The sequence below is a fragment of the Anastrepha obliqua genome, chromosome 4 (assembly GCF_027943255.1).
Source record: "Anastrepha obliqua isolate idAnaObli1 chromosome 4, idAnaObli1_1.0, whole genome shotgun sequence".
NCBI lineage: Eukaryota > Metazoa > Arthropoda > Insecta > Diptera > Tephritidae > Anastrepha > Anastrepha obliqua.
The window spans coordinates 50889033-50915096 of record NC_072895.1 but is presented as its reverse complement, the minus strand read 5'-3'; the positions used below and the strand labels follow the sequence as shown (position 1 = coordinate 50915096).

Genomic DNA, 26064 nt, shown 5'->3' with positions numbered 1-26064 from the left:
TCTTATTAACTTCGGGTATTTTTAGGAGAATATTATATTTTACATTATGGGATTAAAAAGAAAGCCAAACTTTTTCAAATTTTCAACTAAAATTTTGCAAAGAAAAAGAAATTGTGAAACTAAACATGTATCTATTAACATGGTATTTTTTTAAATATTTTTTTAATAAATACTCACATAGGAGTCTTTCTATAACGATATACGTCTTCCTTAAACTAAAGAAACATTTTTTCCATTCTGTTTTTGTGTTTAACTTTTTTTAGAGGGCGCAAATATAAAGTCACCGTAAAATCCTTTGCTCATGACGAACAGTTAACTTCAGGATTGCGAAGTATAGAAAATTCAGAAATAATCTTAACAAGAAAAGGTTTTCGCATGGAAATTCACCATCCTTTTTGGAAAAGAAAGTAAATTTACATAAAGTGTTCCACCTTGAGCCATGGATATATAGAACGCAGGCAAAAAAGTTCAATAAAAAACTCATGGATTTGTATGGCAAACTATCTTCTGAAGTTTCAATAGTCTACCATCACCAGGATCCCAAATACAAATAACTTTCCAAACTCGCATCGATCGTTCTCTCAAAAACGGAAGTTCAGATAACGAAGACCCGACTTGTACTGCCAACTCTCAGTGCAGCTATAAGATTTAACATAGCATTTACATTATTTTCATCGGAATTATAAAATTTATTATATTTTAGACTTTTATCAAAACCTGCAAAATTGAGCTGAGCTGATTTGAAAATACCTAAAGAAATCGGATTATGTCAAACGCTTTAAACTTGTTGCAACAGAGTCAAAATAATGCAATTTTTTGTTTTTGTTTTTGGAGCATAAGTTTAAGGAAAATTTGCATACGTATATAACTCAACCTATCTAAACTTCAAAGGTATCATTGGAAAGGCATTTTTTTACACATTTTATTTCCTGCCCATATATGCCCCAAATTTTGTTTTTTAAACATTTTTGTGTAGGCCTTTTAAGTATTAACTCTTCTATCATCTGAGGAAAATTTTTTAACAAATATTTCTAAATTTCTTATAAAAAACTCGATTTTTAAAGGTATTTTCAGATAAATCAAAATATGTTTCTAAAATAAATACAAGTTTGGGGAAAAAGAAATCTATTATTTTTATTTTTTATTTTGCGCAAATGGCTTAAAAGCTTTTTATGGTCGACCTTTAGCTCCTGGACGATGCTACGATATTCCGGTGAACTTTGATTGTTTCTGTGATTTTATCGACATTTTCGACATTATTGATATTTTCTTTCACATAAAAAATGCCTGAATGAAATCGACGAAGCCAAAATTGCAGTATCGGTACCATAAACACTATTCACAATTTCAGCGGTCTTGCTTGCATGTTCGCCTTTCTCAAAATAAAACTTTTCTCTTTGTTGACTTCCATTAAAAAAAGATTTTTTTAGTATGAAATGTCAACTTGACAATGGGCATAAACTTAAAATTGTTTGGCCGTTACTTTACGAAATATCGATCACTAAACCCATCTATCGAGAAAATAATGGATTTCTTTTCCCCAAACTAATATTCTGGCGGAAGTCTTAAAATACTATTGTATATAATAAATTGATTAATTTCATTGAAAAACCCCAATTCTGTCAGTGAGGCACCCTGATGAGAATGTATGGTAGGAAACCTAGGCAGCCTAGAAAATTGTTTGAAATTGAATTCCTTTACATTTCTAGTATATTTCATTGATATTTTCCTTGTGCTGTGGCAAATGACCCATTCACTCTACTTTCCACATACACGCCCAACTGACGTACTATGCAAATTAATATTTTGCCACCTCAGCAACAGTTTACACGCTTGCGGTTTACGCGCTCCTCACCATCTACTCACGCGTCACACCACAATTATTCCACCTCTTCGATTGTTGTACATTTATCCTTTTATTTCTTTTACATTTTTTTGCTTCTGTATTTCATATTTTTTGCTACTTACCACATTTTCATCATCACAAAGGTCAAGTGCTGAATTTTCATTACTGTAAAAGCAACGCTCATACCGCTCTGCTAATTTATGCGAATCCTCAATGAACTGCGTCGAGTTGGCGTAGCGTCGAATGAATACAAATGCATCGTCGATTAGTTTCGGTGTCTGGCGTAGCTGTAGGTGCACTGATTGTTCGTTGTCTGCAACAGCAAGATGAAAAAATATGAAACAATTGTATTGAAAATCCGCAATATGAAAAATAGAAATTTGCAGTATATAGGTTGGCAAAAAAAAGAAAAATTATGCAAAAAGGGGTTCAGAAGAAATAATGTCGCACATGGACAGAGTCAAATACAGCTACGGACATACAAATGCACTCAAGTGGTAAGCTCGAATTTCAAAGGTAATAGGGTGGCACAATTTGCGTAATCGCCGACGGCCGGATATATCTAGAAGAATCACCAGATAAACAAAGAATGCATTTAGAGACAGCCGAAGGCATTAGCGCAAGGCTGAAAAAGAATGGTACTACCGCAGTTTTAACAAGAACTTTTTCCATCTTCTTTCTTCGCATTGACCTACCTAGCTTTTAAGACTCCAAATGCGAAAACCCCACAGAAAAGATTCTCAGACCAGAGTTATAGGGTGACAGTTGTCACCATAATTATACTAACGGCTCAAAGATGAAAAATGGCACTGGATCGGGAGTGTTCTCGGAACAACTATCCTTAAATTAAAAACGATAAGACAAATGGACCTACTCCCAGAAAAACTTTACCATTTTCGTTGATAGTCAAGCACTGGCCTCAGCGCATATCTATTCAAGATGTGTTAAAGAATGTAGAAGGTCGCTCTCGCTTATCCAACAACACAACATCACTTTTTGTTGGGTCCCCGGCCAATTTCGATTGGAGGGGAATGAAAGAACGGCTGAGTGTGCAGGGAAAGACTCTGAGCTTGATCTCAAAACTGAATATTAAAAGAACAAAATGTCAGTTTGGATGCAACAGATCAACTATCAGCGTTCTCAGGGGTGTTATAACGGGGCCCTGCACTATTGACATCCTAACCAGTAGAATGAGTGTACCTAACAATGACGTCTGCACTAGTTGTGGAGTTGAAGAAGAAATTAGTCGATGCAACACTTCCTCTGTAAAAGCACAACAATATTTCTTGGAAGACCCGGGAAATTTGCAAAATGTGTCATTGGAGGGACTAGTTACCTCTTAAAAGGATCTAAGTGGCTTAAGCAACTTAGTTCTTCTTCTTAATTGGCGCGATAACCGCTTACGCGATTTTGGCTGAGTTTAACAAAGCGCGCCAGTCGTTTCTTTCTCGTGCTAATCGGCGCCAATTGGACACACCAAGTGAAGCCAAGTCCTTCTCCACCTGATCATTCCAACGCAGAGGAGGCCTTCCTCTTCCTCTGCTACCACCAGCTGGTACTGCATCGAATACCTTCAGGGCTGGAGCGTTTGTATCCATTCGGACGACATGACCCAGCCAACATAGCCGCTGGATCTTTATTCGCTGCGGTATGTCTATGTCATCATAAAGGTCATATAACTCATCGTTTCGTCGCCTGCGATATTCGCCGTTGCCAACGTGCAAAGGTCCAAAAATCTTTCGCAAAAAGTTTCTCTCATACACTCCAAGCGTCGCTTCATCGGATGTCGGCATCGTCCACGCTTCTGCGCCTTACGTTAGCAACTTAGTTAGGAGATGGAAATTAAATGCAGGTATCACATTGGGCTTCATGTTAGACAAGGTATGTCTTGTTTTAGACAAGCAACCTGGCTAACCTAGTCTAGCTTTTCATTTGTGTTTAAAAGTCTTCGCTATTTCGATACTCTCTTATTAGTTCTCTCGCATGCCACATTAAATATTATGCCACGACAAAGTTACGCCTTTTCTTCAAATTTGTTTGTCTATGATGCTAGATTTATCGGCTTATTAAAAAAAATAGAACACGTACTTTGTATGGAAGAAAAGGCGTGAACCCCCAGCGCAGACATATTTTCAAAAATCAACGGGATTTTGGAGTCACTCGAAATTGATACTTTATTGGGCTATTTATTGGGATATTAAACTCCATACTTAGAAAAATTCTGAAAATTCTGGTTAAACAGTTTAAAGTTTTTATGAAAACCATTGCGTTTCATTGTTTTTTTTTTTTTTTTGTAGTAAGAACTAAATTTTTTAAATTTTTTTGGAAATTTTGAAACGTTGCGTTCCATGGTTTTTGATGTGGGATGAACTATATTAATATAATATAAAAAAATGGTGTTTTTACAATTTTGAAACGGGGTGTATATGAGAAGAAAATGTAAGTGTGCTAATTAGTAGGCGCAAGTTTATTGAAAAGGAAAGAAACGGATTTATTTTTATTGTGAAATCGTGGAATTTTAATAGATGTGCTATTTTAAGGTTTCTCATGTACATATATGTTATGAAAAAGTTATAATTAAAAATCCTAAAATTGTATTTTTCACTGTTTAACGTTATTTCTCTTTAGAGATATATGAAATCCGAATAATTATTTTTTAATGATAAATGTATTCACGACTTTTTACAGGCACTTAAAATATGCTAATAAATGAATCATTCCATAGTACTTATGAAAAATATTGAGCGATTTTTATTTTTTTATTAATTTATATTATACGATTTTTTCTAGCCCATCCTATGATTTGCCTTACATTGGAACCTAGTATATATGTATATATAAAAGATGCACTGTGAGTAATAGCCCTTGTTGCATACCACAGTGTAGACTCTTCAATCAATGCTGCACTACATCTACATCTCCTAATGCATTGCTCTTTCCCTCATCTCACACGCACCATAATTCAGTTGCATTGACCGGAATAATAAGTTTTGCTTCAGAAGCCGCATACAATAAAATCAAAGAATGCATTAAATCATTTGCGGTTATGAGCCAAGTGCAAAATATAGATAAAAAGTAGCGCCATGTTAAGAGTATTTGAAATGAAAAGCTATGCAGCCAGCCGTAGATTTGCCGACAAAATAAAAAAATTCAAAAGATTTGAAAAGCAATGTGAACCAAAAAACGTGGATCATGGCCTTTAGGTAGTGGATAAATGTATTTGTGAGTTAAAATAGGAATTACTATAGTAGCCTACAAAGCTTCAGACAAAAATATTTATATATTTCGCGTGTTTGCTGAAAACTCCTCTACGTAAATCAATGACCAACGCTTTTGAAAAAAAAAAATGTACATTAGGATGGTTCATATTTAGATTTTAAAGAAGATAATTTCTATGTGAACCTATAAAAAAATTTAAATAAATATTCAATAAATAGATAATTATTAAGACTATATGGTTTTAAGACAAATATCTTTTGCGAGTTGAAAAATATTATTTTTAGTGATTTTCTATCAAGTTTTTGTATTTATATTTATGTAGATTATGGTGGCCCAAAATTAATTATTAATAATAAATGTTATTATTATTTTTTTTTTGTTTTGTTAATAAAACCTGGAGTACAATACTTGCACATTGAAGAGAGGACAATACATAGATAACCTCAATCTTTAAACATTTCATACCAAAATTTACGAAAAAGTCCATTTCCCCGTTGGAATTCAATAATAATTTTCAAAGCGATGGCGGCAAGGATAAATACTAAATAAAAAAATGGTGATGCTATTAGCCTAATTTTTTTTGTTACATTGGTACACTCTTGTTAAACATATGAACTTATATGAAGTTGCATTTCAATCTACCCATTCATTCTTTATTTCCAAGACATATAGTATCAACGTGTCACAATATTTTTAATGTAGCAAGTTTAACAGCGAAGCAAATTTCTGAACGAATGTTTAAAATGTCTAAAGTTGAAAGTGAAAGTGGGTTTCTGAATTTAAATGGCCGTACAAGCCTTGAAGACGATCCACGTCAAAGACGTCCAAAAGCAGCAACAACACCAGAAATCATAGAAAAAATACAGGATATCGTATTGCAAAATTGTCAAGTGACTGAAAAAGATTGAGTAGAAGCACTAGGCATCTCACTGGGCAATGTAAGATATATTTTGACTAAAGTATTGGGGTTCAGAAAGCTGTGTGCATAATGGGTGCCTTCTTCTTCTTAATTGGCGCGATAACCGCTTACGCGATTTTGGCCGAGTTTAACAAAGCGCGCCAGTCGTTTCTTTCTCGTGCTAACCGGCGCCAATTGGACGCACCAAGTGAAGCCAAGTCCTTCTCCACCTGATCTTTCCAACGCAGAGGAGGCCTTCCTCTTCCTCTACTACCACCAGCTGGTACCGCATCGAATACTTTCAAAGCCGGAGCGTTTGTATCCATTCGGACGACATGACCCAGCCAACGTAGCCGCTGGATCTTTATTCGCTGCGCTATGTCTATGTCGTCGTAAAGCTCATACAGCTCATCGTTCCATCGTCTGCGATATTCGCCCTTGCCAACGTGCAAAGGTCCAAAAATCTTACGCAGAATCTTTCTCTCGAACACTCCAAGCGTCGCTTCATCGGATGTTGTCATCGTCCAAGCTTCTGCGCCATACGTCAGGACGGGCATGATGAGAGTCTTGTAGAGTGTTAGTTTTGTTCGTCGAGAGAGGACTTTACTGCTCAGTTGCCTACTTAGTTCGAAGTAGCACTTGTTGGCAAAAGAGATTCTACGTTGGATTTCAAGGCTGACATTGTTATCGGTGTTAATGCTGGTTCCTAAATAAACGAAGTCTTTTACAACCTCGAAATTATAACTGTCTACAGTGACGTGGGAGCCGATACGCGAGTGCGCCGACTGTTTGTTTGAAGACAGGAGGTACTTCGTTTTGTCCTCGTTCACCACCAAACCCATTCGCTTTGCCTCTTTATCCAGTTTGGAGAAGGCAGAACTAACAGAGCGGTTGTTAAGGCCGATGATGTCAATATCATGTCAATGGGTGCCGCATTCGCTAATAATGGAACCAAAACACATTCAAATGCGCCTTTCTCAGCAACATTTAGAGCGTTTTCAAAGGGACGAAATGAATTTTGTGCATCGATTCATCACTATGGATAAGACTTAGGTCTATCACCATGATCCTAAATCAAAAGATGGTCCTTCGTCTCCGAAACGAGTTCGTGTCCAGAAATCGGTCAAAAAGGTGATAGCAGCCGCTTTTGTGGGATGCGAAATTAATTTTGGTTGTGGAATACTTGCAAACTGGTATACTTACAATAAATTCTGAATATAATTGTAAGCTTTTAGATCAGCTGAAGGAAAAAATTCGTGAAGAAAGTCTCAGTTTGTAAAAGAAACAAATTCCTTTTCATCAGGACAATGCACCGTGTCACAAGCGGATTTTGATAATGGCTAAAATCCATGAATTAAAATTCGAATTGTTGTAGCATCCACCACATTCACCAGATTTACCCCTGTCGACTTCCATCTGTTTCCAGACCGAAAAAAATGCATGCATGGAATGCGTTTTTCATCAAATGATGAGGTCATAACAGCTGTAGAAGCGTATTTTGCAACCCTTCCAGATTCTCACTTCAGGGATGGAATTCAAAAATTGAAATCACATTGGAACAAGTGTATTGATGTTCAAGTAGACTATATTGCATAATAAAGTGTATTTTAAACCATAAAATTGTATTTTTCTTATCGAACCACAAAACTTATTGAACAACCTAGTACGCATATTCAATGTTTGGGCTTTTTGTGGAACACCCTAATGTAAATTACTACTAAAAATTGTGAACGAAGCATAATAATTAAATATTTAATTACAATAAAAAAAATAATTTTAGTAAAAAAAATTATTTTAGTAAATATTCTATTCGTATTCCTCATTTGTTCACAACAGTGTCGAATGGCAGCAGTCGAATTTCCACAAAAAGAGAAAACTTATTAGTGCAACTCTACTAAATCGAATGTAATATTCCAATTTGACTTGCTTTCTGATATTTGCAATTCCAAGTTTTCTTAAAAGTTAAACAGAAGTTCCGCTAACTACTTTTTTGGCAGAGTAAAAAATTTGTACGGCAAAAACTGTGAATTGAAAAGTCATTTCGCTAGCAATTTCTGGTCGCACCTTTACAGTGGCTGCTACATACAGTTTCAATCCAATAACACTTATCAGTAGATACATACATTTGTACATATATAAGTGCTCACTAAACCACTCCAGCACACACCCCAACTAACCTTAAACTCTCATTTTTATTCACGAACCTACGAATGCATTCACGCAAAAGCACATTCCAATTGGAACAAATAATGCGATGTGATTGCCGTTGGCTTACCTTTTATTTGTACAGAAACAATCTCTTCACTTTGGCTTGCCGTTTGCGCTTGGGCGCCGCTTTGACGCTCTGCGGTGGCGCTGGTGTCAGAACGTTTGACACGATGCGATGTTTCGTGCGCTTTTTCTTGTTGCTCATATTGTTGTTTTTGTTTTGCCTGTATTGAAACAGCAGCAGCAGCACTGGTTGCTCCATCGACTGCATTGGCATCTGTTAGATGTTGCAAATGCACCAATTTGAGTGGACGCCCTGCAAGCAAAGATCAATGTTAGTAATTATTTTCACGCACAAACATGTGTATACTTGTATGTGATCAAATATAAATAAAATACAAACATGTATTTAGTAATAAATCCCCATGGAAGCAGAGGTGTGTCCACTGTCTGCCAGTATTTGCTCTATTTCAGCTTCTATCTATTCTACGAACTCATATATGTCTATGTACTTGTGTGCCTTTCTGTCGGTTTTTTTTATCCGTTTGACTATTCGAGTGTACCGCCTTTAGCAGCTTGAAGTGTTGTTAGTGATTGCTCGCAGCCACTGTTATTGATTCCACTTGGAATTCATAGTCAGTAGTGCAAATTGCGATGCTGTCGATATCGAAGATCAGATATTTTAAGATTTATTATAAATGTTTTTGTACGATTATTATAGAGTGCATATAGGGTGCCACACAAAATCAAGTTTCGGTTTTCCACCGGAATTATAAGATTTATTATCTTAAGCCAAAATATGTCGTGAAAAATTAAGATTTTCGTGAGCTGGACCAATTTGAAAGTACCTTCAAAAATAAGTTGTCAATAATACAATAAAATTGGTTTCTAAAAATATATTTTTTAAAACAAATGCTATGTGGAAGAAAACACCTTGTCGGCTACAAAAAAATGTAAATCAATGCGATTTTGAACCTTCAAAATAGCACCTTATTACACCCAAATTCAATGGGCTATAAAACGGCGAACTCGTAATTTTTTCTAAAAATTCTAATGGAATTCTGATGGAAAGTTCTTAATTTTTTTTCCTATTTGCGCAAAGTTTGAAATTTTGATTTATATAAATGGTCAAAACTTGTCAATAAGACCATGAGTATGAGAAGTGCATTTCATGTATACATTTGTATTTACATGTATGGATAAGTCCAGTTGAGTTGGGTAATTTGAAATTGAGGTGAGTGCGTTTAGTGCATTCAGGTGAGGTGTGGCGTTCTGAGTTTTTCGATTTGCCAAAAAAAAAAAAACCAATTTCTTGTCAGAAAATTCTTGTTTTTACTTATATATGTACGAGTCATGTCAGTAATGAACTTCTCTGCACAGTCAAATAAGTAAAAACAAACGTTTTGATACCATATTTGAGTTAGAAATCCCTTTTGATTTGGGCTCGTGTCATATCTTATAAATAGCTTAGACAGACGGCGGTATTAATCGGGTGCACCGGTGCAGTTAATTCAGATTAAAATTGTTGCGTGACAAACAGCTATGTAAGTCTTCATTTGTTATATACCAGGGTGCATTTACGATAGTCTTTAAAATTTTTGATTGAGGTCTTTGAATTATTTGTATATTTGATTTGCATGCTGTCCCCCGTAGTTCTATGCCGTATCTCCAGATAGGTATTTATTATCATTGTCTTATATATTAGTTGTTTGTTGTATACTGACAGTTTTGAGTCCTTATTGAGTAGCCAATACAGTTGTCTGAATCTGTTTTTCACTTTGTTCCTTTTTTGGATTATGTGATCCTTCCATGTGAGTTTTGCGTCAATGATCATGTCCAGGTACTTAGCTTTTGTGCTTTGAGTGAGACTGTGTTAATAATTCTTATCATACGATGGTCATGTTTGCGGTTGGTATATATTACTTGGACCGTTTTGTCTGTGTTTACTTGGATTCCCCATTTTCCAAATCAAGTCAACATTGTGTCAATTAGATTTTGTAGCTTCAATGAAGCGACATTTATATTCCTATCAGACGTAATTAATACTGTGTCGTCGGCGAAAGTAGCAATCATGCTGTCGGCATTTGAATAGGGAATGTCATATGTGTAAATTATATACAACAATGGCCCCAGTACGCTGCCTTGTGGTACTCCGGCATCCATTTTTTATGCCTCCGAGCATTCGTCCTGATGTTTAACATAGAAGTACCGGTCGCTTAGGTAACTTCGCAGTAATATGTAGATAGTAGTCAAATGTTAATATTTGTCTTAACTTATATAGTAGTTCTGGGTGCCATACGCCGTCAAAAGCTTTCGCTACGTCGAGATAAGTTGCAACACAGTAGTTTGTCTTGTCAATATCATTAATGATTTTGTTAGTTACTCGGTGTAATTGTTGAATGATCGAATGCTTATGTCGGAATCCAAACTGGTGAAAGGGAATTATGCTCTTCGCTTATATGATGTTTTAAAAGAATTGATAAGAAACTTATAGGTCTATATGATGATGGTTTACTGGCGTCATTATTTGGTTTCGGCAATGCTATTATTTCTGAAACTTTCCATGGAAGGGGAAATATTTTAGTCTAATGGATGAGCTAAAGATGTTTCTGAAGTATATTATTCCATCGTCATGTAGCTTCTTTAATATTTGTCCATTGATTTTGTCCTATCCAGGATATTTTTTGTTGTTTATGGCCTTGATTTTACGTCGAATTTCGTCCGGAATTACTCTCTTGATTGGTTTGTTGGCTGTGTCAGATGTAGCAGGCAGTTTATAATTTTGAGTGTCCTTGTGATTTTTTAATGTCTTTTTGAAGTGTCTGGCGAGCCTTTTCTAGTGGCGTTTTGGCCCGTGTGTTGTTTTCGTTTAAAATTGCATGTTGGTGAAGTGTTGTTTTCTTGATCTTCGATGCTGTCCGCCAGAGTGAGTAATTGATGCTTTTGGTGGATTTAGGTAGGACAAAAAGTTCTGCATTTTTTTGTCCTCGAAGTCCGTAAGCATTTCTTTAATGTCCTTTGTCATCTTGTTAAGTTGTGCTTTATCTGTGTTGTCTTGTTGTTGATGTTTGTATTACATGGTTTTCTGTGGTTTATTTCGATGCCAGGTGTGGTGAGAAATGTCAAGAATATTGGTGAGTGGTCGGATGATAGATCATAGTTTAATTCTATTGTCAAGTAGTATCGCTTTACATTTTTATAGATATAGAAGTCAATCAGGTCTGGCTTCTTTTTCATGTCAGTGGGCCAGTAGGTGGGCTCACCAGTGCTTATAATGGTCACTTTTGTTTGTTTTAACCGCGTCGAGTAATTCATTGCCTTTTTTATTTGTCAGCCTTGATCCCCATGCTGTATTTTTTGCATTGCAGTCGCCTCCGGCAATAAAACGGCTACCAAGAGTTCTCAGGTAGTTGAGATATTGGTTAGACGTGTTGTTGTACTTCGGTGGGCGGTAGGTAATGTAATTTCGAACGTGTTAATGCAAACTAGCATTGCATCAAGTCTTTCTTGTTATTCTCTTTGAAAGCCTCATTTTGTTCACTCACAATAGATATTAACTGCCATTTTTCGGCAATGTTGACATCGAAAACTTCCCTAATTCGCTTAAATTATGAGAATTAAATCTAGTTGTCAATGCGCATTAGTTGCAGTTTGTTTCTGACTTAATTCCGAATTAAGTCGTTCTGTCCAAGCCATCAAAAAAGTACGCAGAGTACATAATCTACTATAGCATTCAAATTTTTCACTGTTTACTGGTATCCAGAGGATTACCTAAAGCCCTGGGCCCTTACGCTGTAATACTATGTGAATGTATTATTGTTCGCATAGGCAAGGAAGGTACCCTTTAATACGACAATCGCACAAAAATTTTCGATTTTCGCACCTTATATCTCCCTTTCGCAAATGTAGCGCTTTGTTATGCGAATGTAGCTGTTAAATGAATGCAACAAATGCAATTTTTCATCTACTGTTGGAAAGCAAACGGACATGTGGCAGTGGCAGACGTTCTTTAAATCAACTCTCTTAGACTGTTGCCGATCCTTTGTGATAATATACAAATATTAGTAAAATGCAAAATATAAATTATAAATTGTTTATATTAACTCCTTGCTCCTAGCCTACAAGAGGGCCTACCTAACAGCTAATGATCGGTGACACAAGCCACGACCTTCGAAATGTTTTCTCCTGAGAGGTTGATCAATTCTGCTGACCTTTTCTTATCTCTTTACGGTCAAATTAGGTTGCTTTTAAACACAAGTATTTTCCTCTCACCATGACTTCTGGAGAATATTACTTTTTTTCCTTAATTTGCAAGTTGCCATAAGAATTCCAATATTGCCTCTGTTTCCAAACAATGGAAGATTAGTACTCTTTCTGATTAGCTCATCGGACTTTCAATTTTCTGCAATATTTCTATGTCCCGGAACCCATATAAGACTGGCCTTGAAGATGGTGCTAAAATCATTTAAAGCTGCCAGGCATTATTGAGCAACCTTACTCCTTCAAAGAAATCTTCACACTCTTGAATATTTGAGGGAAGACTGTAGGCAGTCTATGTCTCCTTGTAAAGAGAATTAGTTCAGTTTTATCGCGGTTTATTATACTAAGTGTGGCCAAATTAGAGCGCAGAATATCCATAAGTGTGTTGGGATACTTGCCTTTAACTGCGATTGCCAAATCGGGAAGGTAAGCTGTGACGCGGCCACCCCATCTCTCTAAGGTCAGCAGCAAAGAGTTCACTGTCAAAATCTAGAGGAGAGGGGAGACCCCTTCCTGAAGAATACCTTTGCAGACCTATATGCTTATCATTGTGATACCTAATCTGGCAATTAACCTTTCTTCTGACAAATATAGTCTCGATCAGAGTGCCCTCAAAGTCTTCCAATACAAACTCTTTTTCTGCAAGGCTCTTTTCCACGAACCCAAAAAGCAAGTTTAAAGCGGTTTTTGTAGATATTCCTTTTATAACGACCCGTAAATATTCATCGACAATCATTTCTAGAGTTTTGCGGAGGAAAGACGTCTCCATCCAGTACTAAAACTTAACCAGAAGCAGTCCATAACGTGACAAACTTCTGAAATATAACTTGGTATGGCTTGTTGTTGTTGTCATGTCCAATAAATTGTTGATATATGTACACCTTAAGTACGAAATTTTAAGGTGGTCAAAAGTTTCACCATGTCAGAGACTGCGATCTTCGACTGTAGATCTTTGAGAGCATTTTAATTCACTTTGCATGCAGTCCAGCAGGTACTTAAATACTTCTTTACTCAGCCGAAAATTTTTTGCACAAAACTGAGGGTATGTTTTTAAATTTGCAAAGTAATACACGCCAACATTGGGGCACACCTTTTATCACTTGGGGTCATTATATTCGAGTTATCTTGCATAGTTCTCTTCTCAACCCTCTCCTCTCTCAGAAAATCATCCCATGAAGCGAGAGATTTCATATGTATATAATCAATCTGATTAAATGTTTTTATTAAATATCTATTTCTTTGACGTTTCTCTCAGTAATACCAATTTGAGGAAGAATTAAGCGAAAAAGAAAAGTGGGCCATATTGATAGAGATTCGAAAGCAATAAAGAGTGCGAAATGTCTCCCACATTGCATTTAGTTTTCGAATTGCATTGCTTTGCGTATGAAATTACAGAGTAACCCCTCAAAGCAAAAGCAAACAAAAAAATGTACAAATACATATGTTTAGAATTTGATGGCAAAAGAGCAGAGGCTTATTTAGCCTCCTTAGATCAGTAAAATCAAATTGAGATAAAATGAGTAAAATCTGAAAAATCAGAAATTACTTTTAAAGGCAAATGCATTATACTAGGGAAATACCCTTTTTACACACAGATTTAATCAGTTATCTGTTCATTGCAAAGTTGAATGAAACTTGCGTTACCAACGTCATTCACATCAATTGATTGACAGATTTGCAGGCGTTTAATTTTTAATAAACATTTTGTAATTCAAATCATTAAATTTGCAAAATCATCATTTTCACTTTTAGACTAAAAACTCACGATTAAAATTATTCACAAATGTATGTGCGTAAATATGTACTCGTATGATTACAATAAATTAATATTAGAAATTTTTATTTTTTTTATTTTTTTGTATTATTTTTTTTTTATTTCTATTTATTATTTTAAATATTTCTACGTCTATAAACGTGTTTATATTTTTGCTGATAAAAACAAAAATGTCATCATTCACATAAATGATTCCGTTCAAGATTGAAGTTTCTAATAAGCAATTCTACTATAAGCAAGTATGGTGTGGAGGTGGCGCAAAATTAATAATTTGGTTTTGAATCACTTTTCACTAAATAAAAAAGTTTTTTTGAGTGATGGAAATATTTATTTTGACCTTTATGCGCTCCCTGGCTTGTCTGTTTATATACTGCAACTGTCTAGTTCACAAGTCTCAAGCGTAATTGATATATGAATATTATTGTGGAGCTGTAAAAAGTGGGTGTAGGAGGAAATATAAGATATAAATAGATAATTCATCTAATACTCTGCAGGAAAACATCTCCTGGTGAAATAAATTCCAGGCTGAATAATATTATTATGTTCATTATTCCATAAATCATCCGCTGAAACTTATTGTCAAACACTCTAAGAGCTACCTAATCAAAATTTGTCATCGTCCAACTTTCTGTGCATAATGAGGTGTGATTTTGATAAGAGTGGCATTTATGTTAATAGTCAATTCTATACTCAGTCTAAACGAGCATTTTTTGGCAAGAGAGACTCCCTATTTGCAGTCTGCTATTATTAACGGTGTTAATGCTGGTTCTCAAATAAATTAGTAATACAAAATTATAACAATCAATAGGTAATGTGAATGCTGAGCTGTGACAATTTGTTTTTTTTTTTTTTGGTACAGGAAATACTTCGCAGTATCCGCATTCCCCAACACGTTGCTTCTTTATCCAGTTAAGGAAAGGCAAATGTTACGGCAAGGTTAGAGAGACCGATTATGTCAATATTGTCGACAAGCGCCATTTAAAAAAATATGTTTTAACTATACAGTTTGTGCAATCATTCCCATCGTCAGTTTATAGACTGCGCACGATAAGTAGGAACTCTGTCTACAAATTTGTTGGGTGCTGTATGGCTCGAAGAGGTCTTTCTCAATGTGGAAGGACGTGGTAGTACTGCTCAACATTCTTTTGCACAGCCAGAATTTGTTTTTTTTACTGACTACAATATTTATTGCTCAGTTAAGTATTATTTACAATATTTGAAAACTTACTTAAAAAAAAATTAATTCAATAGAAACATAAATAAACAAAAGACATGTGATCACCAACAAAATTATATGCTCAATAGAGTAATTCGGGTGAGGCTTTTCTTTTAAACCTCTTATGACGACTGTGTTCTCTCATTAGACAGGATGTCAAAGTATTTGGGTGCAAGAATAATCTCTTTTCTTAAAGCGGTGCTGTGTTTTTGTTTCCCCTTTAACTGTCGGTTGTTGGAAATCCCAGTAGATTTGAACATTAGAAACTTACAACTGGCATCTCTGTAGTATTTCGATATTTGAATTGGTTGCTGTAGCTCATAGCTGAATGCCATATGTACCAAAGGGGTTTGAGAATGGCCTTTTACAAAAAAATTTTATTTATTTTTATTTATTCATTATTCGGATTTTTTCTTTAGTAACCAGTCGAGAGAAGAAAGTTTTAAACAAAATGATGTTCTCTTGGTGGGGATGTGAGCTTTCCAAGTGAATTTTGAGCCCATATGGATGTCTAAATAAAAGATTTTCCAATAACAGGTGTAATTGGTGAATGGATTGCGCTATCGAGAGATGATTAACAATTTTTTATGGCTGGAATTGGATGGTATTGATCTGGACAACGCTTATTTTCAACAAGACGGCGCTACGTGCTACACAAGCAACGAAATCATTGATCTTTTACGGGAAAAGTTTCCGGACCGTGTTATCTCTCGGAGAGGTGATCACAATGGGCCACCAAGATCTTGTGATTTAAAACCTTGTGACTTTTTTCTTAGGGACCACGTGAAAGAGAAGGTCTACGCCAACAGCCCAGGGTCGATTCAAGACCTCAAAGATGGAATTCGTGAGATTATCGAGGACATAGGGCAACCACTTTTCAATTCGGTTATGGAAAATTTCATGAAAAGGATATTGTCCTGTAAGCGTAGTCGTGGTGGTCATTTGCCTGGTGTTATTTGCCACTATTAACGGCATACCTTCCTCTTTATAATGAAATGAATTTTTCTTTGAATATCAAAATAAATCAAATCTTATTGGAAAACCCTATATTAAGTTTCATTGAATTGTGTGAACTCCATGCCTTTGATTTGGTCTCATTCGCTTTAATATGCCAGTTTTGTAGCCATTGGGCAATGCCATCGAGACATTTTTTGCAATTTTATATATTCTTAGTTGGCGATTTCATCTACAGCTAGCACAGCTGCATCATCAGTAAATGTCCCGATTAGGGCAACAGATGAGGGATGCAGATCATGCGTGAATAACAGGTATAAGGTTCCATCTAGGACAGAGCCTTGAGGTACATCAGCATTTATTTTGTGGATATTGGTTACTTCATCGCCTTGTTTGAAAAAAAAGACTCTACCAGCTAGATACGAGTTTATATTGGTAGGAAAATTTATTGGGAGCATTTTTTTACTTTGTGAAATAGGCCCTTGAGCCACACTTTGTTAAAAGTTTGAGAGATATTGAGAAAAGCTGATGTGCAAAATTCTTTGCGTTAGCCAGAAGATGAATAGGAAACATTTCATGTTGCAGGAACGAACCGTTTTATGAATTAAAAAAATAGAAACATTTGATCAATTCTTATACAGCTTCCCTCTCAGACTACCAATAATAAATAAAATATATACGAGTATCAATAAAGAAGAGACGCCTAGATGTGAATGGTGAATAATTTGACATTTGGCAAGTAGACAGATGTAAAATGTTTTATGTTAGAACAACACGGTAAAATTATTGATTGATCTTTAAGAACAACATAGCGCAAAATGCGTAATTTTTTAGTGGAAATATTCATCCGAATGAGTCGGCTCTTCAACGGTTGTAGAGAAATTTCAAGAAAGTTTATCTGTCGAGGATAGAAAAAGGAGTGGCAGACCAAAAACTGGACGTTCTGTAGACACTATTGCTGCTGTGGCGCAAAGTACAGCTGAACGAACTTCAACATCGACTTCTCGAAGTTCTCAACAATTAGGCATTCATGAATCGACTGTTTGCGAATATTTAAATGATTTCATTTTTCACATAATTGTTAGGAGCCGTATTTTGAATAAAAGTAGGTAAACCTGAAAGAATCTACATTTGTGCATGTCTTTTCAAAGGCCCTTTATTTAATTGGTCTAATTTTATTTTTATTATTGATAAAGTTATTATTTTTGAATAATTTTTTAGACTTACTTGTTTTCACTTTTCCGAAAATTAATTCCTTTTCATGCTCTGCCAAATGATCTGCGAGTGATTGTTCGTCAATCTAAAATGAAAAGAAAAGTTACAAAACAAGTTATTGATGAATTTTAACTTATTTATTTCTATTCTTCTAGTTTTATTATTATTCTTATTTTTTGTGCAAATTTAACAAAATAAAAGCAGTTTCAACAAATTTGAATCAAAAATTTCACACTTTTTAATCAGAATTTTTAGGAACAATTTGCAGTATGCAGTTTTATAACCCTTTGAAGTTTGGTATAATAAAGTGCAAGTTTGAAGTAGCAGCCAGCCAGCTGAGACAACCACTTTTTTGAATTTTAAAAAAGACGTCACTACCACTATATGCGACACCCTGTATTTGAATTAAATAATAATAGTCTTGATAAGAAAAAAATATCACCGCAATGCACTAATTATCGTAGCGCACCTTTTTAATACTAAAGTATATAGTAGTATAATATGCAAATTTTTACGCAGGGGTAGGGGAAGAACATAGAAGGTGCTCTAGCCTTTCCCTCTCTTTTAGGTGTTTTTTTTAGAGGTTAGACTTTCAAGATGAAATAAAACGTATATAATTTAATGTTATGGCCAAGAATTTAGCTTTATTATAAAGATAAGGGTTTGCCATTATGTTTTAAAAATGATTTCGGGCAAGTGGCCGCCGCGGCTGGCTCGAATAAATTCCAGCCGAGAGGCCTAATTTTCGACCACTTTTTGCAGCAATTGGGGCCGTATGTCAGCAATAACGCGCCGAATATTCTCTTCCAAGACGTCAATCGTCTCGGGCTTATCTGCGTAGACAAGCGACTTCACATAGCCCCACAAGAAATAGTCCAGCGGTGTTATATCGCACGATCTTGGAGGCCACGCCACAGGTCCACGGCGCGAGATAATGCGCTCACCAAAAGTTTCCTTCAATAAATCGATTGTTGCGTTGGCTGTATGGCATGTAGCGCCGTCTTGTTGGAACCAAAGGTCGTCCACATCAACAAGTAACTTTATGGCCGGCTTAATTTTTAAAGAAATGTGGACCAACGATTCCCTCTGCCCATAGAGCACAGCAAACAGTGACTTTTTGAGGATGTAACGGCGTCTCAGCAATGGCTTGTGGATTATATTCACTCTAAATGCGACAATTTTGCTTATTGACATACCCATTCAACCAAAAGTGAGCTTCATCGCTGAACAAAATTTTCTTGTGAAAATCGGGATCGGTGGCCATCTCGTTTTGGGCCCATTCACCGAACGTGCGACGCGCTTGATGGTCGTTCGGCTTCAGTTCTTGCACGAGTTGGATTTTGTAAGCCCGCAAACCAAGATCCCTCCGCAAAGTCTTCCATAAAGTGGATGGGCACATATCCAATTGCTGCGCGTAATGGCGGATGGACTCATTCGGGTCTTCTTCGATACTCTGCTCCACAGCAGCAATAGCGTCTTCGGTGCGCACTGTACGACGTCTCTGAGGATGCGTATTATCCACTAGAGCAAACGTGGTGCGAAACCGATCTATGGTTAATCGAATTAGTGACTCTGATGGACAATTATGTCGACCGAATATTGGACGCAGCGCGCGATGCGTCGCGCGAACCGAACCATTATTTTCGTAATAAATTTGCACGATTTGCAAACGTTGTTCAGGTGTAAGTCTATTCATTATGAAATGGCAAACCAAACTGAGCATAAATTAAGTGACAGCTGTCAAAAAGACTATCTACGAAAAAAGTAGTGCCAACTTGAAAACCTAACCTCTAAAAAAACACACTGTAGTTCATAGCAAAATCTGCAGCTATCGTTGTTTATAATTCCTATCTTGCATACATGTGGCACTAACAAATTGTAGCCTGTCAGCTACGATAGTTCTGCTTTCCTATCTAGGGCGGGGCTAGTACGAATCTGGCGTATTTATCTGCACTCTGTGTACACATGATTTTCGCGGTTTTAGAAGTGGCTAGATTATTCCATCTCCTGTCTATACGTGTTTTCATGTCCACAGTGATGCCATTGTATACCATATTTAAAGGTTTCAGTATGTCGTTTTCTTGTTCAAATTGCATTTAAACAGCGCTTTTGACAATCTCATCTCAATTTCATCACAATTTCGTTTCCTGTAATGCCCTTATGTCCGGGTACCCAATAGATGTGTAACAGTCTGTCTGCGGTTAGTCTCTCTATGGATTCCCTGGTCCTAAGAACGTTTTTAGATGAAATTTTATATGAGTTTATTGCCTTTATTGCCGCTTGACTGTCAACGTATATAAAGAGTTTTCCAATAAAAGGTATTCTTTTGATATTCAAAGAAAAATTATATTTTTTAATATAAATGATCGGATGTTCAATTCATTATAAAGAGGAAGGTATGCCATTAATAATGCAAAATAATATAACATCAGGCAAATGACCTCCACGACCACGCTTACATGAAATTTTCCATATCCGAATTGCAAAGTGGCTGGGCTGTTGGCGTAGACCTTCTCTTTCATGTAGCCCCAAAGAAAAAAGTCACAAGGTGTTAAATCACAAGATCTCAGTGGCCAATTGTGACCACCTCTTCGAGAGATAACCCGGTAAGGAAACTTTTCCCGTAAAAGATCAATGGTTTCGTTGCTTCGGTTCACCCAATCGTATTTCAGAGTCATCTAGTCGTCTTGGTCCGATAACTCATACCTGTCGAGCTATGTCCGGATATTTTACACGTAAATTTACCCGTTGCGTTAAGTCTTGTGGCAGTTCAAGCTGCTAGACCTTCTGCCGCAATGTCAATCGGTGGTAGGTTGAGTATTCTTCCAAGTGCTACCGTATGAGTAGTTTTAATTGCCCCCGTCGTGCACCAGACGTTGAATACTTTCAATAGGTGTTTTGTGTGTCGTTTTTCTCAACGCAGTTCACCCCCCTAGAGCACCATAGAGTAATATTGTCTTTACTAAATCTGAGTAGCGCAAAAACATAATTGAAGGAGATAGACCCCACGTAACGCATTCTTTTACATGCATATAAATGGTGATTTTTTAGCTATTATCTTTTTAAACATTTGGTTTAAACAGCTGACGCACGTTTCGTGTTTTGTTTCACTGTCAAATATCTTCAGTTTGGTCTATAATTTAACCATGAATCGTCTTACAAACGAACAACGCTTGCAAATCATTGAATTTTATTATAAAAATGCGTGTTCTGTTAAGAAAGTTTAAGATCCACTTTTTTATCGAAAAATTGTGTTCAGCGACGAAGCTCATCTTTGGATCAATGGGTACGCAAATAAGCAGAATTGTCAATTTTGGAGTGAAGATCAGCCTGAAGAATTGCAAGAGACACCAATGTATCCAGAAAAGGTCACAGTTTGGTGCGGTTTATGGGCTGGACGTATCATTGGACCGTACTTCTTTAAAGATGCTGCGAATCGTAACGTAACTGTGAATGGTGAGCGCTACCGTGAAATGATATCCAACTTTTTTTTTGCCCAAAATGCAAGAGCTTGACTTACATGACATGTGGTTTCAGCAAGATGGTGCCACATGCCACACAGCACGCGTATCAATGGACTTGTTGAGAGGCGAGTTCTGTGAACATTTTATTTCACGTTCGGGACCTGTCAATTGGCCACCCAGATCGTGCGATATAACGCCTTTAGATTATTTTCCGTGAATGTGAACAAAATTTGGCGTTTATATTCAACAGCACTAGTATTAGAATCATCATTCGAGATTTTTGGCGGTAAAAGAGCCAAAAGAATATCATTTGAGAAAAATTATCTAACGTTCCGAATATATTTAGGAATTTTGCAGATTTGGGAGCTTTAGCCATAACGAAGGCTGGAATCCGGCTTCAGGTCGTTCACACAGTGAATTATTTAAAGTAAAATATGATTTCATAAAAAAAAAGTAAAAGTCGCAGCAGCAGCGGAAATTTCTCATTTAGCTGTGTATCGCACTTTGACTGAGTTATTCAGTCGTAACTACTTAAATATCGAAACATTAGCAGCTGACCTTAGCGGTCTTAAAGAGCATTCCCGAAAAGGTTCAGCATTCGCTAACAATGGAACAAAAACAAATTCGAATACGACTTCCTCAGCAACATTTAAAGTGATTTCAAAAGGATAAAGTGAATTTTGTGGGTCGATTCATTCTCCATGATCCTTAATCAAAACAACAGGCTAAAGAGTGGTGTGAACCGGTTCTTTGGCTCCGAAACATGTTCTTATTCAGAAACCGGCCATGAAGGTTTTAATATCATTTTTTTAGGATGCAAAAAGAAATTATGTTTGTGGATTACTTGCAAACTGGTAAAACAATAAATTCTGAGTATTTAAAGATTCGTGAAAAAAGACTCAGTTTGCAAAGGAAACAAATTCTTTTTCATCAGGGTAATACACAGTGTCTCAAGAGCATTTTGACAATGACTGAAATCTCTAAATTAAAATTCGAATTGTTGGAGTATCCAACGTATTCACCAGGTTTAGCCCCTGTCGACTTCCATCTGTTTCTAGACCTAAAAAAATGCATGCATGGAAAGCGTTTTTCATCAAATGATGAGGTCATAACAGTTGTGGAAGCGTACTTTGCAGTCCTTCCAGATTCTCACTTCAGGGATGGAATTCATAAATTGGAAATTCGTTGCAAGAAGTGATTTTTTGTTCAAGGGGACTATACTGAACAATAGAGTGTATTTCAAACCATAAAACTGTGTTTTTCTAATCGAACCGCAAAACTTATTGAGAACTCTACACTGTCTATGCCACACATTATTACATTTTTAAAATTTACTTTCTTTATAATTGATTTACAAAACTATTGCATGACATTTTCCATTTAATTGCCCACTACAAGATTGAGAAAGTTGATTCTTGACGTTTCAGATCACCAAGCTATTCTGCAAGTCTGCTGATACAAAATATCTGCCCCCCTGGGCTTCATCGTCAAAGATTACATACATTTTATGTTTATAGAAGTACACTTGCATATATATATTTTTTTTTGTTTCTTAAATAGGTATATATATTTTTTGGAATTTAATTTTTTTTACTTGCAATTTTTTTTTTTACATTTACATATAATTTGTTTTTATTTTAATATTTCCTTTATTTAAATTTGAAATACAGGCTTTCGCTAACACTCTATAGATGAGGTTCCATTTTCGGCGTCATTAACGCCCACATACAAAAAATTGCTTTGAAATTTTACAAGTTTGCTTTTAATTTATTTTGCCTTTTGTTCTTTTTTTGTCTTTATGGCAAATGAAATTGACAACAGCTGCCTGAAATGCTAAGTAAATGACGGAATAAGCAACTAATGACTGACTAGAAGAGTGACAAGCCACCAACCAGCAATTTTAGCGGTGATGCATAGAATTTCGGCAACATTTGAAAATATTTTGAAACTTTCCGCACATCAAAACAAAAAAGAAGAAATTAAACGAAATTAGTTGCAATTTAACGCAAATATGCGCTCCAACTAGCTATAGCAGAAAATTTGCCACATAATTTGAAAATTACTGAAAACCTCTAATAGCTGCACAAAGCACCGAAAGCAATGGGCAAAATATATGCAACAACTGTGTTAACACTTTGACTGCCACACAGAAATTGGTGAAAAAATGCAAACTGTTGGAACAAGTTAGTGATGTGAAGAATAAACCCCGTGAACGTCGCTCACGAACAGCCGAAAATATAGCTGTTGTAGCCGAAAGTGTTGAAGAAAACCCAGGTTTGTCCATTCCTCGTCGTTCTTTGGATGTAGGCATGCCACAAACGTCATTACATCGTATTTTGCATAAAGATTTGGGTCATAAGGCTTATAAAGTCCAGTTAACACAAGAACTCAAGCCGACCGAGCATCAACAACGGCGTGTCTTTACTGATTGGGTCGTTAAAATGCGTGAAAATAATCCGGAATTCCATCGAAAAATCATCTGGAGTGATGAGCCACCTCGCTGGCTTCGTCAACAAGCAAAATTGTCGGATCTGGGGCTCAGAAAATCCATGAGTTTCTGTCGAAAAGCCTTTCTATTATCAACCTGTGACTGTTTGGTGTGGTTTATGGTCCGGCGGAGTCATTGCACCTTACTTTTTCGAAAATGAAGCTGGAGCAACAGTTACGGTGAATGAATTGCGCTATCGAGAGATGATTAACGATTGTTTATGGCCGAAATTGGATGGTATTGATCTGAACAACGTTTATTTTCAACCAGACGGCGCTCCGTGCCACACAAGCAACGAAACAATTGATCTTTTACGGGAAAAGGCCTTCAATAACACATCTTATTGGAAAACCCTTTACAAGTATTTGCAGATTAAAGAGAAAGAGTACGAAAGTGATTAAAAAAGGAAATGTCAAAAAAGCGAAAGTTGGTAAACAAAAATGGGAAGTCAGGTTAGGATAACGTAAACGTAGAAGAGAACAGAAAAGAGAATAGATAGAAAAAAAATGTTTGTAGCTTCTGCTCAAATATGAACGAGACGGTATCAATAAAACGGTCCGCGGATGACATATGGCAAAAATAAATTTTTTGTTTTTTGGTATGACTGTTATAAGCTTACATGGCAAATTTCAGCGTGATATGTCACATAGTTTGTTTTCTGTGCTACTGTAAACAAGTCAAGCTCGAGTGTGTTCTTCGAATTTAACGATGGAAATTCAAGTTGAACAAAGAATTTGTTTGAAATTTTATTATTCCAACAAAATTTCGGCTTCAGACGCCTTAAAAATGTTGCAGACAACCTATGGAGACTCTGCTCTATCGCTTGCACGTGCTTTTCAGTGGTACAAATCGTTCAAAGAGGGACGTACATCGGTTGAAAACTTGCCTTATGAACGTCGTCCAGTAACATCAGTAAACGACGAAAACATCGGAAAATAAAGGAAATTGCGCTTGAAAATCACACAAATTGCAAAATCGGTTAACGCTAAATATTATTCAGACGTTTTAAAGCGTTTGCGCGAGAACATTCGTCTTAAAAGGAAGGAATTGTGGGACAACAAGTCATGGTTCTTGCATCACGATAATGCACCAGCTCACACATCACGTCTTGTTCGCGATTATTTGAACAGAAATAATGTTAATATTGTTCCGCAAGCACCGTATTCGCCTGATATGGCTCCATGTGACTTTTTCCTGTTTCCCAAGCTCAAGTTGCCGCTCCGTGGAAAACATTTTGAGACAATTGAAGTCATAAAAGAGAATTCGAAGAACACACTCGAGCTTGACTTGTTTACAGTAGCACAGAAAACAAACTATGTGACATATCACGCTGAAATTTGCCATGTAAGCTTATAACAGTCATACCAAAAAACAAAAAATTTATTTTTGCCATATGTCATCCGCGGACCGTTTTATTGATAACGTCTCGTTCATATTTGAGTAGAAGATATAGAAAATAACTATAAAGAATCCTGCTGAAAAAATTGACATATGCTCAATAGCTGATACTGTTGTGCGCAACTTTGAGTATTCCTGTATAACTGTAGCGCTATCCCATGATTACACAGTAATGAAGCATTTTTGAGCAAAATCTAGGAGTTCGGTTGAGGTCACGTCATAATAAAAACAATTCTTAGCAAAAAAAAGTGTTTTCCATAAGTGCTTCCGGGTTTATGTGCTCTTTTAGCCTTTTTCATGCTTTGATAAATATGCAGAAATGGCCACAAGCTATGGTGGAAAGATTTTTAGAGGTGTTCTCTTTAGCACTCTTTAGCACATTCGGCTCTGAGCGAATTTGACAGAATCAATTGATTGGCCGACGTGTGTTTATAAAAAAACTGAGAATGTGATATGAAACAGAAAGCAGCCAATGGCACCTCGTTGCCGTATTTACGAGTATGAGAATACATGTGAAATGATCGTGCAAAATTCGGCTGAATCAACCAAGTAACGTGGCAGGCGAAGTTCCCCTCACAATTTTCTATTCCACCATAGTTAAAGCGCAAAGCGAATTGAGTACTGAAGGTGGCGCCATAAAAAAACACTTACTTCTACTACTCTGACGTCAGCTCCTTTCGCTATACAAAACAACAAAAGTAAGAGAAATTGCATGTTCGTGAAAATTCAGTGAATGGCTGGGTTATATTGAGATCTGTTAGATTAAATCTAAACAAAGTAATGCAAACGAAGTGCTATCTTAAAAGCACAAATGCAGTTCTTTGCGTTCTTGTGCGGAAGACGTCGTGACAAGAAAGTATGTGTATGTGCGTATAAGTTCTTGTGTTTGGTTGTTTCCACTGTTAATTTTCGCCTACTCTTCTTCTTCACAAACAAGTAGTTCCCCTTTCTATTGTTTATTTATTGATGGACTCTTACGATACGGCGAATTCGGAAGGTGCAATCTCTTTCTCTATTATTCTTGGTTAAAGAGAAAGCCTGATAAATCTCTCATCCATCACCGTAAGTACTTCTTTGTGCATTCATAGCGATAGCAATTCTATATCTCGTTAGATGAAATATGT

General features: G+C 36.3%; 1 protein-coding gene across 2 annotated transcripts in view; it reads right to left on the bottom strand.

Annotated features, from left to right (window-relative positions):
* LOC129244685 (uncharacterized) overlaps positions 1-26064 on the bottom strand; it is an 84484-nt gene that overhangs the window by 19525 nt on the left and 38895 nt on the right. For both annotated transcript variants that reach the window (XM_054882460.1, XM_054882461.1), the window contains exons 2-4: positions 17603-17675; positions 8239-8487; positions 1969-2159 (exon numbers count right to left, since the gene is read on the bottom strand). In XM_054882460.1, coding sequence (XP_054738435.1) covers positions 1969-2159; positions 8239-8487; positions 17603-17675 — 513 coding nt within the window. The remainder of the gene's footprint in view (positions 1-1968; positions 2160-8238; positions 8488-17602; positions 17676-26064) is intronic.